Consider the following 18,270-nt stretch of genomic DNA (forward strand, 5'->3'; position numbering starts at 1 on the left):
CCATGAAGTGCAGCTTCCCTGCAATTTAGACACTAAAGTGAGAATCAAATATGTACTGGCAAGGCACTCCTTTTCAAATGATGAAATAGTAGGAATTCATTGTACAAATAGCATACAATTACACAGCAGAGTCAAATCTCAAGGCACTTTATAATAATTAATGTCAACACATAAATAATTGCTATGGAATAACTGGCAAAAATATTGCAAAAATGGAAATGAGGATTTTTTCTTCCATCTAAAATTGCAATATTTGAAAGAAATACAGCACTCATAACTCTGAGCAAAGACACTTCAAGACTCGAACATTTTTAGGAACCAAATTCACTCATTAATCTCAGAAGAACAAGATCATGCAATAATCCTAAGTAACCCCAATTCCTCACAGTTCGGATTTTTTTTAAAAGACCCGAGAGAAAAATTCATGAACTCTACTGTGCTGATCTTATTTAGGTCAACTTCCATTTGTTAACTGATTTCCAATTTGGCGGAGAGGCGGGGCAGAAAAATAACATGGATAAAGTTGACCAGCTTTCTCACCAAGACCATGCCGACACTGAAAACAATAGTGGAAATCATCTACTCTTCTCTAGTACCTGTTTCAAAGATGAGGAAATGGGGGCACTGATTTTATACTGATTTGTAGAAATGAGACCTCAAGATGATTATTTGAAGTTTTCAAAATATAGCACTTTTCCTTGTTCCCCAAAGGCCAGTTACTTTGCCTATTGAGGCTAAGAGCAGAACTGCAGCGCATTAGTAGGAAGAGGAAAGATTTGTCCATCATGACTGTATAAAGCTTTATCCATGGATCACCAAATATGTGTTATGCAAATGTACTTCAACCTATATCTTTCCTTTCCTTATGGGAGGGGAGAAATTCAGCTTTATTTGTGTCTTCAGAAAGCAGCAGTCTTCGGGGGCACAGTTTTAGTGATTCATCTCTCAAAGTCAAAGGTCTTTCTGATAACTTTTGAGGAAGGAGAGTTGCCCCATTTCACACAGTCAAATGCTTCGTTTCCTGTGTGTGCCTTTCACTGTTTTTCAAGGTGACTAATAAGACATCTCCAGCCAGAGGCATGAAATGTTTTCTGCTTGAGACAGAACAGGGATGTTTAGTGTTCTCCAAGGCATTTAGAAACTGATACTGAATGACTGGAAGTTAACTGTTTCTGACAATGATTTAGAGAATATTTAGTTTCCTAGAAAAGAGGATGCGTTGTTTTTTTTCTTTTCTAAGCAAGCACTTAGAAACACCTTTTGCATTTCACATAGCTTTGGTCAAAAAGTACTTGAAGAATGACTGAGTATATATTTTAAAAACATGTGAAATCTTGGCCAGGAGTAGAATGCCTATGCCTGTTAATTTTAGATGAGAGTCAAGAATTATTAAACTAAGAATTCTGTTAAGAATCTTTTATTTGCATAACTTTCTATAACAGTTACATTATCTATTGTATGTTTGTATTATATATTATGTAATAGTTACATAATTAAATTTATTTAATAATCCTTACTTTTAAATAAATTAACAAAATAAAAAATCTACTAAGGAGACTAAATTTTTCTCCCTTCCTTCTTCCCTCCCTCCCTTCCTTCTCCCTCTCTCTTTTTTTTCTTTCTTTCTTTCTAATAGACCTTAATTTTTAGAGCAGTTTTTAGGTTCCTAGCAAAATTGAGTGGAATATACAGAGATTCACCCTCTGACCCCAGATATGCACAGCCTCCCCACAATCAAAATTTTGCACCAGAGTCATCCATGAGACTAATCACAGATATAAACAAATCTGTGGTCCTTAACCACAGATGAAAACAAATTTTATACTAGCTCATTTATTGTTTTTATTGTTTTCACTGAAATTTAACTTTTGGAATCAAAGAGTAAATGGGATGCTGGATTTTCCGAAGGAGATGATGCTTTTAAAAATGGAAAAGAATCTACAGGAACACCCATGAATAAAATAGCTAATTGCTAGTTTTAAACAAAGTAGTGAACTTTGGCTGTCTCAGTCTTGCTGGAATGAACCAATAAAAGCCATTCTTACACTTTCTTTTAAAGTTAGAGAATATAAATGAAATCAAAAGAAAGCAGTAAACAACGAATCAATGAGGAGAAAACCAAACTAAAACTATAAACCTCTCTTTTCTGTTGGGGACAGTTCATTTCAGAAGTTGAAGAAGGGACTTGTGGGTTCTGAATTCTTTGACTGGAATCATCGCCCTAGTTGTCTGGGGATTCGGAAATTTTGGGTTGTTGGACTTCTCACACCTTTCATATTTAAATTCCTTCAGTATGGTTTGGGGGATTTTTTCTTGGAGTTTTTGCACACAACTCTATTCTCTAGACATGATGTGCAGTGAGAAAAAGAAAAATAAATATAATTATCTGTTGGTAGATTCCTAATGCCTTTTAATTCTAACCTTGTTACATCTAGATGATTTATGATTTCTTAGAGCTGCCCCTGTTGAGTTGGAAAAAATATAGCTACCCCACAAATATATTTTATTGCTGTTACCATCTTATCTATTACGAAATATCCCATCTCACAGGAGCTGCTGAGTCACCCCTTCGTAACAAGGAGAAGAATGCCATAAAATAGATTTTAAAATGCTGTGCTTGAAGAAAAAAAAAAAAAGCCAAATGGCACAGGAGAAATCACCAGGGTATATATAATAGCTTGAGATTCTTTCTCCATTCCTACATTCCTTGAAACAAATGAAATACTACTCTCAGGATACAAAATCAATATACAAAAATCAGTTGCATTTTTATATGCTAACAGCAAACTATCAGAAAGAGAAATTAAGAAAACAATCTCATTTACAATAGCATGAAAAAGAACAAAATACTTAGGAATAAATTTAACCAAGGAGGCGAAAGAGCTCTACACTGAACACTGCAAGACTTTGATGAAAGAAACTGAATAAGCTACAAAAGATGTAAAGATAGACTCTGTTTATGGATTGGAAGAATTAATATTTGATGAATTGATGAAAGAAGACTTTGATGAAAGAAATTGAACAAGCTACAAAAGATGGAAAGATAGACTGTGTTCGTGGATTGGAAGAATTAATATTGTTAAAATTACTACCCAAAGCCATCTATATATTCAATGCAATCCCTACTGTAATTCCAATGTCATTTTTACAGAAATAGAGAAAAAAATCCTAAAATTTGTATGAAATTCTGAATAGCTGAAAGCAATCCTAAGGACAAAGCTGGAGGCATCATAGTTCCTGATTTCAAGCTATCCCACAAAAGTATAGCAATTAAAACAGTATAGTATTAGCATAAAACAGACACAGACCAATGGAACAGAATTGAGAGCCCAAATAAATCTCCACATATAAAAATCAACTAATATTTAACAAGGAATCCAATAATATATCATGGGGAAAGAAGAGTCTCTTCAATAAATGGTGGTGGGAAAACTGGATAGTCACATGTGAAAGAATAAAACTGAACCCCTATCTGGTACCATCTGCAAAAATAAACTCAAAATGGATTAAAGGCTTGAACATAAGACCTGGAACCGTAAAACTCCTGAAAGAAAACTTAGACATTTTTTTGACTGGACACCAAAAGCAAAGCTAACAAGAGCAAAAATAAGCAAGTGGAACTTCGTCAAATTAAACAGCTTCTACACAGAAATAAAATGAAAAGGTAAGGGGAGAAAATTCTTACAAATCAAACATCTGATAAGTGGTTAATATACAAAATATATAAAGAACACATACAACTCAATAGCAAAAAGACAATGTGATTAAAAAATGGGCAGAGGAACTGAATGGATATTATTCCGAAAAGGGAATATAAAAGACCAACAGATAGAAGAAAAGGTGCTCAACATCACTAATCATTAGGGAAATGCAAATCAAAACCACAATGAGATACCACCTCACATCTATTAGAATGGCTAAAATAAAAAAAGCAAGAGATAACAAGTCTTGGCAAGGATGTGCAGAAAGGAAAACACTTTTGCACTGTTAGTAGGAATATAAATGAGTGTAGCCACTATAGAAAACAGTATGGAAGTTCCTTAGGAAATTAAAGATTGAACAATCATATGATCCAGTCATCCCACTTCTGGGTGTAGCCAAAGGCAATCAGGATATCAAAGAGATATCTGCACTCCTGTGCTTTTTGCAGCATTATTCACAATAGCCAAAACAATGAAAAAGCTAAGTTTTTGTCCAGGATGAATGGGTAAAGAAGATGTGAGATATGTATCTATCTATATTTATATTTATATCTGTATCTATATCTACATCTACAGCTACATCTCTATCTATCTATCTATCTATCTATCTATCTATATTATTCAGCCATGAGAAAGAAGGACATCCAGCCATTTGCAACAACATAGACAGACCTTGAGGACATCATGCTGAATGAGATAAGTCAGACAGAGAAAGACATACATTATATAACATCACTTATATGTGGAATCTAAAAAAGCCAAACTCGTAGAAATAGAAGCTAGAATTATGTTCACCAGGGGCTGGGGGTTGAGAGAAGAAGGGAGATATTGGTCAGAGTACAAACTTCCACTTATAAGATGAATAAGTTCTGGGGATCTAATGTACAGCATAGTGATTACAGTTAATGATACTGTATTATACACATGAAAGTTGCTAAGAGAGTAGCTCTTAAATATTTTTATTACAAAAAAGAAATGCTTATTATGTGACATGATGGGGATGTTGGCTAAGGTTATGGTGGTAATCATTTTGCAATACATAAGTGTATCAAATCAACATTTTGTACACCTTAAATTTATACAATGTTAAATGTCAATTATATCTCATTAAAACTGGAAATACACATACATAAAAACAGATGAAATACCACTCTGGGAATTTTTCATCTCCAGCAACTATTTCTTAAAGATGAAAATGTATCGCTGAACTGATTTAATAAAGAGAGCTTTCATACAGTTATTGGTTATAAGGAAAATCAATGAGACATCTTTAGTTATAACCAACAGACACTTAAATAAGAATGTTGGAGGACAGTCACTTGCTTATTAACTTCCCAGTTAACAGAACAAATTAATTTCAAGCACCCATCACATCACTGTTTTACTGAAGCAGTTAATCTTTGTTTCCCCATGACTCCCCGTACTGTCAGTGCAATGGACTATGGAAAGACTCCTAGAAAATCAGTCCAAAAGCATGTACATAGGGTCCAAAAAAACAGACGATGCTGGAAAAGAAAATTCTAGTACACAGGTCATAAGTATATCAATTTTTCCAAAGGATAAGAACACCAAAATGCTACACACTTGACAAGACATCCTTGGTATTATTCATTTGTTCCCAGTAAAAAGAAAGGAAAATGCAATACACTAACTTTTTCCGGCTCCGAAACCTCGGTCCACTGACAGTGTAGGGAACGGCACAGGCCGGAGGGTGAACTGCGGGTGGGGGTATGCACACGTGGGCGATGGAAGGATTCCTGGGTACTGGGCACTTTCTAGGGTTGGCACAGGGATGGCACTCACGACAGCTGCAAAACAAAGATGTTATCGTTAGTATGTATAATTCTACGCATGCACCTAACAAGCAAAAAGGAAACGGCTACATTTTCACATCTTCAAATCCATGCACGTCTTCACAGTACCATGTAGGTTCCTTTACTTACCTCTCTTTCCAGAAAGTCCCTTTCTTAGCTCAGAAGAGATAACTCACTCTTTAAGAATCTTACCAGGGAGCATTACCCTGAGGTTTAAAACTTTTCATGGTTTCAAACAAGGAAATGATTCATCAGCCATCATAAAGCCATCTTAAGGCTTCCTGGCTTTTATTTAGTTTAGTTTAGTTTTTGTTTCAGTCTTTCTCCTAGGCAAGAATGATGACATTAGAAATACTGTGTTGTTCAGAAATGGAATATATTATATAGAGTGGGCTAAGAAAATGGGAATTTTCTATTAATTCCGTGAAAGAGTGTAATGCTTTGGAGATCTATAGTCTGGAGAGAAAATAGCAAGTTATAGTCTAAATAATCACACAAAGGATTTATATTTAAATAGAAAGAAAATACTTTCAAACAGCCAAAATAGTAGTACAACTTAGTGACACATTAATTTAAATGCAACTGAATGTTTTCTGTGAATACCAAACATGTTTTAAGTTATATTGACTTAAACCCACAGATGATATCTTACACAATATTTTCTAGGTTTAGTGAGCATTGTTCCATTCCATTATTCAAATATCTGTTCAATTATATCTTATTATGAAATATTTACTCTAAGTGTAGTCAATCTCCATCTTATAAAATGTTTAGTATTCCCTACCTCTCATTAACTAAAAATAAAAATTAAGCTAGCTACGGGTATGATCAATTTCAACAGTATATTTCTGTGTATAAAATTAATGAAGTTATTTCTGTTATATACTTGATTTTTTATTTAATTATACCCTAATGTCAATTGCTGGAGTTCAGCATGCACAGCAGTGTACATTTACCAAAGGAAAATCTTTTTTTTTTAATCACATCCTCTTACGAAAGTAATTTCATCATCAAGATACAGATTATCTTGCACTATTGTTAGAAACAGATTTTAAAAACATTTTAACTTAAAAATGCAGATTAATTACATTAAATACATAACATTTTAAAATAAAAAGACTGCTTCTAGTAAACTAGCTCTTAAAACTGCATTCGAGAATTCATTTTTCAGTTTATTTATAACACTTCTTAAAGTGTCTATTAACATGTTTGATTGAAAAACGAAGTTGGGTTTTTTTCAGATAAAAAGTTTTGACTGACCGGTTTGACAATGAAGACTAACTCTTTTTTCAGTTGGTTAAGTAATGGTTGTTTTATCTGAATCGAATAAAAATACCTATTAATTATTTAATGGGATAAAACATTTTTTCAAAAGATTATGTTAGTAAAGATATGTGATATTTCAATGTTTCCAATCCTGTCTTAGTATATTGTATTACACAAAGTACCTCTAAGTGAAAAAAATCTGCATATGTATTTTATAATTACTTTGTAAGTCTTAGTAAAACTTTTTACTGTTGTATCTCCTAGAAAATTAGAAAGTAAGTAACTTGAATGAGTAATAAATACCTTTGAAATTTAGGTAGTTTCTAAAACTTTTACTTCCAGAAAAATTGAAGGAAGACATTATCTAGTTGTTTACTGAAATACTATTAAAAGTAACTTTGTATGAGAGTTCACAGAATAATTCTGGCATGTAATTTGGAAGGAGTTTGAATCTTTGAATGATTGCTATAAAAATCTCATTGTTATTGCACTTGCTCATACTTAATGCAAACAAGGTTTCTCAATGTTTAGATCAAAAAGAGAAAACATCGGAATAGAATTTATGCAGTAAGTAATGTTCATCCATGAATACATGCATTAGTTGCACAAAAGAAGCATCTTTCATGTCATTAAGTGATACAATTCTAACACAATCTTATTTTATATACAATTGTGCAGAAATACGAATTGTAATGTTAACACACCGAGAAGAAAAATAATTAGCAGTTAAAAACTTGTGGTCACATAAGTTTATAATATAAATCTAACATCTCAGTTTATAAAAATATTATGTTTCAAAGAAATAAGATAGATGATCGATCAAAGATAGTCCTAAAAACAGATGACAACTGTATATTCTGTGGGGAAAGTGAATTGTAGGTACTAGTTCAAGGGAAAAATGAGTGATACAACTTTTCTCTGTAAAAGGGACCTTCCTCATGTATTTTGTAAATGGATGATGTGGGTATCATATTGCTATGGTATTTTTATACTTTTGGCTTTATTTGAAAGAGTGGAATACCAGAAAAATTACATATTTCACAGATACTTAACTTATAATATTGTAAATGTTAAGTTAAAACTGTGTGGTGATACAAAGCTTTTCTAAATTATTTTTGGGAGGACTCGAATGAAAAACTGAGATTATTAAATGATATATAGCATCATAAATGAAGATGCTTTATAATCTATAAAATATTTTATAAAGAGTAAATTGTGACTATACAAACATATGAACAGACTTTAGAAAAGGGAAAAGAAATAAAATGACAAGGAAACTTTTAAAAAGAATCAGAAATTCAAATCAGATACTAGCCAAAATAATTATAAATTCCCCAAAGGAAAAGGTTATAATTTTATAGTCTTTGTGTCTGTCAAAGTATGGTGCTGGAAATACTTCATATTTTTCAAGTGAGTTAATAAGAAAGATTTTCTAGAAGTATTATTTAGAAATCTGTCATTTTAACCCATTGGAGATTTTTTACATGGTTTGATGTATTATTTAGTATCCTGATGTGTATAGTTACTATGTTACTATAGTAATAATAATGATAATAATAATAGATTTGAACACATTTGTAAATAAGAGTCATATAATAACGTAAAGTCTGTATTCATATAACTCAAAATCTCAGTCTCTGAAGCAGTTAATTTAATGAATTCACACATCTTACTGATCAAAATGAGATCACTGCATAGTCATTAAGGTTGACTGCCAAATTGCAAAGCCTTTCCTGTGTTGACAATTTTTACTCATAAATAAATGTGACAATGATAGTCTCCTTTAGATGCGGAAGGCACCCACTTGACAAACTGCGCACCTTTCTAATCAATATTGTTATGTGAATTTAACCAATCTTTTAGAATACACTTAGAAAAAAAATGTCATAAATATCTCCTGTTTCGAGCTGAATAAATTTGAATAGAGAAACATAAAATAATTTGGCAAGCCACAGATTCTGTATAAGTTAGAAAGCTGAGAGAACCCAAGAGACTAAATTTATATTCCAGCTCCAAGTCTTTCATTACTGAAGAAAAGAAATTTTACTTTTCATGAGTTTTGCATTTTGACTACTGACCTGGGTACAAAAGGTTTGCAAATAATAGAAGTTCTCTAAAAAATAATAAATCGGTTGTATGTCTCTGCACCTCAGAAATTCTCATTCTTCTATACGCTGACATGAAATAGAATAGTCAGTATTCCAAAGCTTTGGTTTTGAAGTATTTTGATGCATGATTCATTTCTAAAACGGCACAGACATCTACCCTTACTTATAAAACTGTTGTTGTGAAACTAATCATTCGGAAATAAGTTGGATCCAACACTGTGTATTGAAGTGCATTTTGGTATTTTCCCTCTACATGTCAGTTTTGAGAGCCAGAAACACACACACATACACACACCCTCACACTACAATTCAAGGCATTCACTGCACTGCTCTGTTTATGTAAAACAGCTCAGAGAGCGATATCATCAAGCATTTTCAATAAATCTCTGCTTTGTGGCTGACTATGACTAGAAATCTGTTCCGACACAGCTTGCTGACAATTGAATTTATATGTCATACTGACACACAAAGATTTTTCAAGTGGAAATTCCCTCACCAAATTAGTTAGTGCCCTGAACAGGGCATGTTGATATTCAAAAACTTTGACAACATTTTAAAAAATGTTAGCGCTAAACATGACTGATAGGAAATCTAAAGTAGAGATTTTATTTTTAAAGCTACAATTTTAAGAAATAAAGCTCTCTGTAGAGATTTCTTACCATGACACTTGACAGATTTGAGAGATTTGTTGAGGAGGAGAGGTGGACAAACAGAAGAGTAAAGATAATATTTTGAAGAACAAAGAGTTTAAGTCAAATGATTTCTCATTCTGCTTCTCTTTAGCATCTCTTTATATCGGCAATGGCCTATATATACTCTGGACTATTTGGAAATGTAGTGTCCATAGCCCTTGATAAATACTCTAATTTCCTTCACATTTTCAGGTGTCCTTTAACAAGCAATTGTCACTGGATGGCTGCCACAAGTATCCACAACCTCCACCTTTAGGAAAATAGCAAACATTCACAATGACGTGTTCCGCAGTTATTAATTTTTAATTTTTTAACATCTTTATTAGAGTATAATTGCTTTACAATGGTGTGTCAGTATCTGCTCATAGTGGTAAAGAGCCCAAACTGAGGTCAAACTGCCTGGGTTCACTATCCAGTTCTGCCACTTGGTAGTGAATAAATGTCACAGCCAGTATCTAAGATACCTCCCACTGATTCCCTCCTCATGTCTTCACATCCCTATTGGAGTTTCCTGCCACATTTCACCAGGGTTGGTCTGGTGACCAAAGAATGCAATGGAAGGGATGGTATGTCACTTCCAAAATTAGGTTAAATGAGATTTCTCTCTATCTCTTTCTCTTTCTCTCTCTCTCTCTCTCTCTGATAATTCACTCTGGAGGAAGCCAGGAGTCATGTCTTGAGGCAGAACTGCCTGGCTAAATCACTCCTGTATTCCTGACCCTCAGAAGCTGTTGAAAAAAATAAATGGCTGTTTTATGTTGTTACATTTTGGGGGTAATTTGTTATGCAGTAGTGGATAACTATACATTCGCTTGAGAGGGTATATATGCTCTCTGTTTCTTGGTTTTCTCATCTGTAAAGTGGAGATGATCATGGTACCAACTTTATGGTGTGGTTCTGAGGATTAAAGAGATTATCCACATGGAAGTGCAGCAGGGTGAGGGGTCAGGAGTCAGCACTGTGGAAATATGGGTTATTGATATTAATCTGCTGGGTTCCTATAGATCTGCCCCAAGACTGAGCTGAATACCATTCAATAGGAAGTATTGTTAAAACAACCTTCTTATATGTCTATGACTTTGATTATGGTGATGGTTTCATGGGTGTATGCATATATCTAAACTTAGTAGATTTGTATAAATTAAATACGTACAGTTATATATATATATATGTATAAGTTATATCTCAATAAAACTGCTTAAAAGTAAGTAAAAGTTTAAAAAATATGACCACTTAAAATATAAGCCAAACTTTTCCAAAGATACTGACAATTATTGCCATTATAGTTCTATTAAAATGCTAATTAGTTCTATTAAAAAATACCATCTTACAATTGAAAGAGGAGTACATTAAGTTAGAGGAAACTAAATAGTGTTTTTTTAACTCAAGTTTGAACCTGAGGGAAGTACGACACTGTAAGATTTATGAGATTAGAAAGAAAAGTTCTTTCTCTGGAGGAAGAAAATAACTGGAATTATGATTATAAAATCAACCTGGTTCAAATTCTCGTTCTGTCATTTAGGAGCTAAGGGAAGGCTCTTAGTTTATCTAAATCTATCCAGCCAGCCCACTTTTCATGTGGTTTTCACACACTTTACAAGCTGAGATACGATGTGGAGGTGACTGGACTAGTGACTGCCACAGGGCAGCTATGAAAACGTCCTAAGAGCAAATATGAGCAGGGAACCTTAAGACCCTTACAGCCTCCTGCAGCCTTCACTCACTTCTCAAATGAGATATGGCTATGAAGTCCAGAAATCTGAAATAGTTGTGAACATCTGAGAGTACATTTTGACACCAAGGACATCAGACAGATGAGACTGCAGGAAAAGTAGACTCTGATCTGGGGCTAGAGGACTCCTTTGAGATGAGCTTGAGGCATCATACAGCTTCCTTCTCTGCAGACCAGTGACTTTCCCAGGACACTGTAAGCCCATCTGCTTTAATCTTTTACAAGTTACCCCAGACCACCCAAAAGACTTGACTCAGATGAGAAAGATCCTGGAAGAAAAGATAGTGCATTTCGCTGTAGAAACCTCTAAGAGGTTAGGAATTAAGGAAGAATTGGGTGACATAAATCTGAAAAAGTGAGGAATCTTCTAGTCCATCCATGTCTCTGCAAATGGCAATATTTCATTTTTTTATGGCTGACCTAGAGAACATTATACTTAGTGAAGTAAGTCAGACAGAAAAAGACAAATACTACAAGATATCACTTATATGTGGAATCTCAAAATAATACAAATAAGTCTATATACAGGACAGAAACAGACTCATAGACATAGAAAACAAACTTATAGTTACCGAAGGGGAGAGGGAGGGAGGGACAGATTAGGAGTGTAGGATTAACAGATACAAACTACTATACATAAAGTATGTAAGCAATAAGGATTTACTGTATAACACAGAGAGTCATATTCAATATCTTGTAATAACCTATAATGGAAAATAATCTAAAAAAAAACTGAATCACTTTGCTATACACTTGAAAGTAACACACTATTGTAAATCAACTATACTTTTAAAAAAAAGCAACAGATTCTTTCTTTTTCATATTGCTCTAGGAAACCTTTCTAAAAGCTAGAGTACCTTTTGTACTCCCTCATTCAAAATTCTTCCACCAACTCTTTGTCAGGTCCCTTCTGGATTATTCCTATATCTCTGATAATCAAGCTATTTTTTGCCTTGTAAAATCCTCCCTACAAACACAATTCTGCATTCCTCATATGTACCGTCTTGAACTTAAAGGCCATGTTTTGACCGTGTCTGCACAATCTTACTGACCTGCTGATTTGGATATCCAGTGGAATTAATCCAGTAATCCAGTGTAATCCAGTGGAATTACTAATCAACAAACTTGATATAAAAATCATTTGCTTGTAGAACTATCAAGAAACCACCTCTGTGCTTTCAACCCATATTTAGTAACAACTGTTATACAAAGTCATTTACACAGCACTGTGGGAATTATAGGGATACATAAAAAATAGTCCTTCTGCAGAAATTCACAGTAACAGAAGGAATGAAATATAACGTTCAAGACTCAAAGAATAAAAACTGATCTTAATAAAGTTATCAAATATTGGTTGGAAACATATACTAGGTAATGATACCATTTCTAATGCAAATTTAAATGAGCTCCGAACTTTCTGCACCTTGCCACTGCTCCCACAGTTCTGAAGAGCTGAAAATTTGTATGCACTTGTGTTTATGGTACTAAAAGAATTGTTTGCACTTATTACTCTTAAAGAAGCATTCTTGGTCAGATGCGGGAATCCACAAGGTGAAGGAATAAATGTTCCAGAAGCCCATTGAGCTGGGACCAGTCTTAAGACACTGGCTTCTCACACCACGTATGTAACGGTCAGACAAAGATTCTGATTTGAAATCAAATATTTCAGAGGTTAGGAAACTGGACTTTCATAGGCCAGTCTCTCCCAGTGTCCATCTGTGCACAAGAGAACCTCTGGTAATACAGCACCTCAAGCTAAGAGAATTCCAGTTTTTAAAATCTTGCTTTTTCTCATGCGGCTTTATTTTACTTTTCAATAGCTTCTTTGTTTCAGTTTGAGTTCTGCAATCAAGTGATTAAAGCAGATAGTGGGAATGGGGAAAAAAAAGAGTTGGCGCTCATAGAGAATGTTCTAGAAAGCCCCCAAACCAGTAGCCATAGCAGCCTCCAAGCTATCCCCAAAGCAAAACTGTATGCTTTTCTTTGCCTCAGTCTTTTTAATAGCCTCTAGTTTAACGTTTTGAGATTTCTTTTTTTTAAAGGCGAATTTTACAGTTTTCCCTCAAATATTTACTAGGAAAGAAAAAACTGAAAAAAAAAATGGAATTCAAGAGGCTTTTACCCAGCAAAACTCTCATACAGTAAATTATTAAACCTGTACAACTGATGGGATCTTACAGGGTATCTGCTTCCGTCTACATATTTCCTAGTTCTGATTCCTCACCTCTCCTGCATTTTACAGAAGAAGAAAACACAGGTTGAAAATGGAAAGGGAATCTTTCCAAGGCCAAACAAATAGTTAGGCTCCATCGAGTAATAAAATACTGAAACGGTAAGAAAATCTACGTCTCTTCCTAGGAGCAGCCTGCATCAAAGACTACAGAACAGCCCCTCCCTCCCACCTCATCTGGGACAACACAGAGGACAATTCCAGCACCACAGCAACCTACACGGTCAGCCGAGGCCTCCATCAAACTGCATCATCAGTTCAGTATCTCCCTCCCAGCAATCCTGCATCCTTTACCCTCACAGGTGTTATTCCTGAGGCACTTGCTAATACAGCTCCTGTTTTACAATCTCTATTCAGTCTGATTCCTGGAAACCCAGCATATAACTCTTACTTATCCTTAAAAACTTAAGGAAAGTTATACCTGAAGCTTCCGATTTCTTGTAATTAACTTCATTTTTAGTAAGAAAAACATTTCAAATAATTCTTTGGCCATCGTAACAATACTCACTTTTTGCTACCATTTTGTAGGAAACAACACTCGACTGGGGAAATCAGAATATCCGGGGTCTTTTCCTGCCTATACTATCAGCTGGTATGCTTCTCATGGGCATCAGCGTACCTAGCTGTGAAGTGTGCTCAGGGGTAGGAAGTAGCATATGCCACATAATGTTTTCAACCATGAAGTATATTCTTAGACAAATAAACAGATTTTGTACTTCAGTGAAATTAAATACCATTTCCTGTGGGTTTTAAGAACTAAAAAACACTTCAGGTAGTTTATATTTTATCTGGTAATTACCATTTTATAGAACATGGTGCTATAGATATAGCTAGTGGGAAGCAACTGCATAGCACAGGGAGATCAGCTCGGTGTTTTGTGACCACCTAGAGGGGTGGGATAGGGAGGGTGGGAGGGAGGGAGACGCAAGAGGGAGGAGATATGGGGATATATGTATATGTATAACTGATTCACTTTGTTATAAAGCAGAAACTAACACACCAGTGTAAAGCAATTATACTCCAATAAAGATGTTAAAAAAATGAATATAAATAATATAAGGCATCTTTATCTTTAGAAAAGCAGTATACCATAGAGGCTCATAGGCTGCCCAGTTGTGTCCTGGAGTAAGTTTCTTAAACTGCTTGAGTCTCTGTTTCCCATCTGTAAAATCAGGATAATCTCACCACGTAAGAATATTGTGAGGATTAAATGAAATGATAATTAGCAAGGTAGTTAGCAAGTGAATAATATTTAGAAGTTCTCAATGCTTGTTAGATTTCATTTCATTCCTCTTTCTTTCTAATCACATTACTTCCTTTCTTGTCTAATGAAAACAACTTTAACTGCCCTTAGTATACCAGAAATTTTATTTTATTCTATCTATTACTGCTAAAAAAAAAAGCCCTAAAACACTGGAGTGTTATAAACACAAGGCATTCTTTTTTTTTTTTCACACACACACACTGTATTTTATTTTTACAAGAGATAAATAGACTGACACCAAGCATTGCAAATGGACGACCACAACAAAAGCAACAATGATCGCAATTACCAAACACGAAACACCCTCATACTATGTCATAATATTGACATTCAGTCCAGTAATCCTCCACTGCAACAGCTCCTTTACTTTGCGGTGAAAATTGATTTGTATACACAAGGCATTCTTATAATACATTTATTTATTCATCCAGTCATTCATTTGACAGATCTTTATTTATTTATTTAACTTTTTTTTTTTTTACACTATTTATTTATGTATTTGGCTGTGCCAGGTCTTAGCTGCAGCATTCAGGATCTAGTTCCCTGGATCAAACACAGGCTCCCTGCATTGGGAGTGTGGAGTCTTAGCCAGGGGACCACCAGGGAAGTCCTGACAGATATTTAGCAAGTACCAATTTTGTGCTAGGTATTGAGTTATACCATGTGTGTCTATGAAGATTAATTAGATACATCCCCTCCCTATCACATGATACACGACCTGTTAGAGGAGAGAAAATTGGGACTTGAATACCTAAGCATATGAGGCAGTACTATGTGGAATTAATGCCTCACAAGTGTTAAAAAGAAAGGCCATTCAAACATGAGAAAGGAAGCCCTCATTTCTGGATGGAATAATCAGAGAGGAAAGAATTTATGAAAGCATCAATATCTCTCTGGTCAAAGATGCATAGAACTTTGTTAGAGATAGCTACCGAGTCATTCCTAAAGGAAAAAAGGTATTCAGAAGGAAAGTCAAATAAAGGGCAATGCAAGTTTGTAGACTGGTGATCAGTCTGCCTTGGCAAGTGTCTAACACAGCAATAGGAAACTAGAAATGTAGACTTAAATCTGGTATGCTGAGGGGTTTGTCATTTTTTCTTAGAAGGCAGTGAGGAGCCATTGGGAAAATTTATGGAGTGAAATACCATATTTAAGTTGTTTTAGGAAGAAATTTGGCAAGCAGGATACAAAGAAGTCTAGAAGACACAACAGAGAGGAAGATTAATTTTAAAACTGTTTTGACAGTTCAGGTGTGAGGCCATAAAGAGGAGAATAAAAATAGGACTCTTGGGAATGGGAATAGAGCCAGGGATTCAAAAGATGTTGTGGAAGAAAAAAATAATCAATGGGATGTGGGAACTTATTAGATAAGGAAGTTATATATGGGAGAGAAAGGCCCACAAGGATTCTGAAACACAATGATCTTTAAGAAGAAAGCTACAGAAAATTGGCACAGATAGAACTTAGTTACAAGAGGAAAGTAACTGGAAGGAAAAAAAAAATAGAGGCAGCTAAGTGTACAGTGTCTCTCTATGTGGTGAAAGGAATGAAAGAAAAAGGACAATAGCTTCACAGAGGACTGCAGCTGGGAGCATAATGATTAAGAGAGCAGAACTCTGAAGCCAGTCCAGTCCTTCTGAGTCCAAATTCTGGCTCTGCCACTTACTTGCTGTGCGACTGCAAGCTAGGTACTTAAACTCCCAAGCCTCCGTACTCTTATTAGTAAAACAGGCATAAGAATAGTATCCACCCCATGAGTTGAACAGTTGGCATTTATTATAAATTCCATGTAAGGTTTTATATTTATTATAGTAAAACTGAGAGCTATATTGAAACACAGAGGAAACATGACATACAGTAGGTAGAAAGAAACAACCATTAGTTCGTTCATTTGTCTAAATTGTATTGAGTGAGTGCCTACCATGTGCCAACCTTTGTTCTGGTGTTGAGGATATGAAGTGATGAAAGCAGGCAAAATCTCTGCCCTCATAGAGCTCGCTAAAATACAGAGAACAAATAATAAACAAACAAACACAATAAAGCAAGTAGGATAGTTATACACATTAATTAAGAAAACTGAAGCAGAATAAAAAGGGTTGAGAGCGACCAAGGATGATATTAGGCAATGGCCAGGGAAGGTCTACGTTCTTTCATGGTGGTGGCAGTTAAATACAGACCTGAATAAAATGAGGGAAAAGCCAAGTAAACATCTACGAAAAGAGATTCCAGGCAAATAGGACAGTAACTGAAAAGTCCCTGAGTTGGAATGTATGTTATTGTCCAAGGAACAAAGAGGAGAGCTACGTGGCTGAAACAGATTATAGAGAAGAGTAGCAGGAGACGATGTGAGGGATATGCCAGAGGCTGGATCACTTGGTGCTTTATAGCACATGGTGAAATCACTGGATTTTGCTCTACATGTGATGGGAAGTCAAGAGGAATAACATGATCTAATTCATATATTGAAAAGCTGCTGTGTAGATAACTTACTGGAGGGTCAAGAGCTAAAGAAAAGAGAACAGTTACAAGTTTACAGCTATAGTCTATAATCTATAAGAGATGGTAGTGGCTTGGATAAGGTCAGAACAGCGGAGATGGAAAGGAGTGGTCAGATTTGGGACAGGTTTTGAAAGCAAGAACTATAGGATTTTGGTGAAAGATTGAATTTGGGATGTGAGGAAATCAGAATAAAGAAGTATGAAACTAGAGTTTTTTAACAAGCGTAAATGGATGAACAGAAAATGGATGTATTGAATGGGAAAAATAACAGGAGGATCAAGTTTGGAGTTGGGGAGAGGGAATTATGGAAGGGCAAGATTTCCATTTGGAGCATACATGGCTTGCCTATTAGAGAGCCATTTGGAGAAGGTGAGTCAATATTCTATATGGAAATTGATGTGGATTTCAGGAAGAGAGTAAACTAGGGATAAAATCTGGGATTCGTGAGCATTTAAGTGGCACATTGGTATTAGATGACAACATCTAAGAAGCTAGTGTAGATAGAAGACAGCAGCTTGAAGTCTGAGCCCTAGGGTACTCTCTGACTTTTCAAGTGAAGAACACATTCCAGGAAAAAATAGTGAGAAGCTATGTCAAATTTTGCTGAGCATTGGAGAATTGACCATTTGGTAAGAAAATGTGGAGATTATTGATAATCTTGGCAACCATGGTTTCAGTAGAGAGGGACTGTGGAAATTCATTAAACCTAATAAGGAAAACTAAAAGAGGAAAAAGTAAGTATAGACAACTTTTAAAAGAAATTTTCAGGAAAGGGGAGGAATGGGCTTCAGATGCAAGGGCAAGTGGTTCCAGGGAAGATGCTTTAACACAGGAGTTATGAGATAATGTTTATATGCTTATTGGAGTTATCAGTTATCAGGAAGGAAAACTGATGATGCAAAAAAGGGAAGGGATAATTAAAGAAGAGTCCCTAAGTGGGGACGAATGGATGTCCTCAAGGGAA

General features: G+C 35.0%; 1 protein-coding gene across 1 annotated transcript in view; it reads right to left on the reverse strand.

The window, feature by feature from the left end:
• Positions 1-18,270, reverse strand: part of LOC101282051 (netrin receptor DCC) — a 158,641-nt gene that overhangs the window by 68,459 nt on the left and 71,912 nt on the right. Inside the window, exon 12 of the mRNA XM_049698139.1 lies at positions 5,354-5,509. Coding sequence (XP_049554096.1) covers positions 5,354-5,509 — 156 coding nt within the window. The remainder of the gene's footprint in view (positions 1-5,353; positions 5,510-18,270) is intronic.

This window comes from Orcinus orca, chromosome 15, assembly GCF_937001465.1.
Source record: "Orcinus orca chromosome 15, mOrcOrc1.1, whole genome shotgun sequence".
Taxonomy (NCBI): Eukaryota; Metazoa; Chordata; class Mammalia; order Artiodactyla; family Delphinidae; genus Orcinus; species Orcinus orca.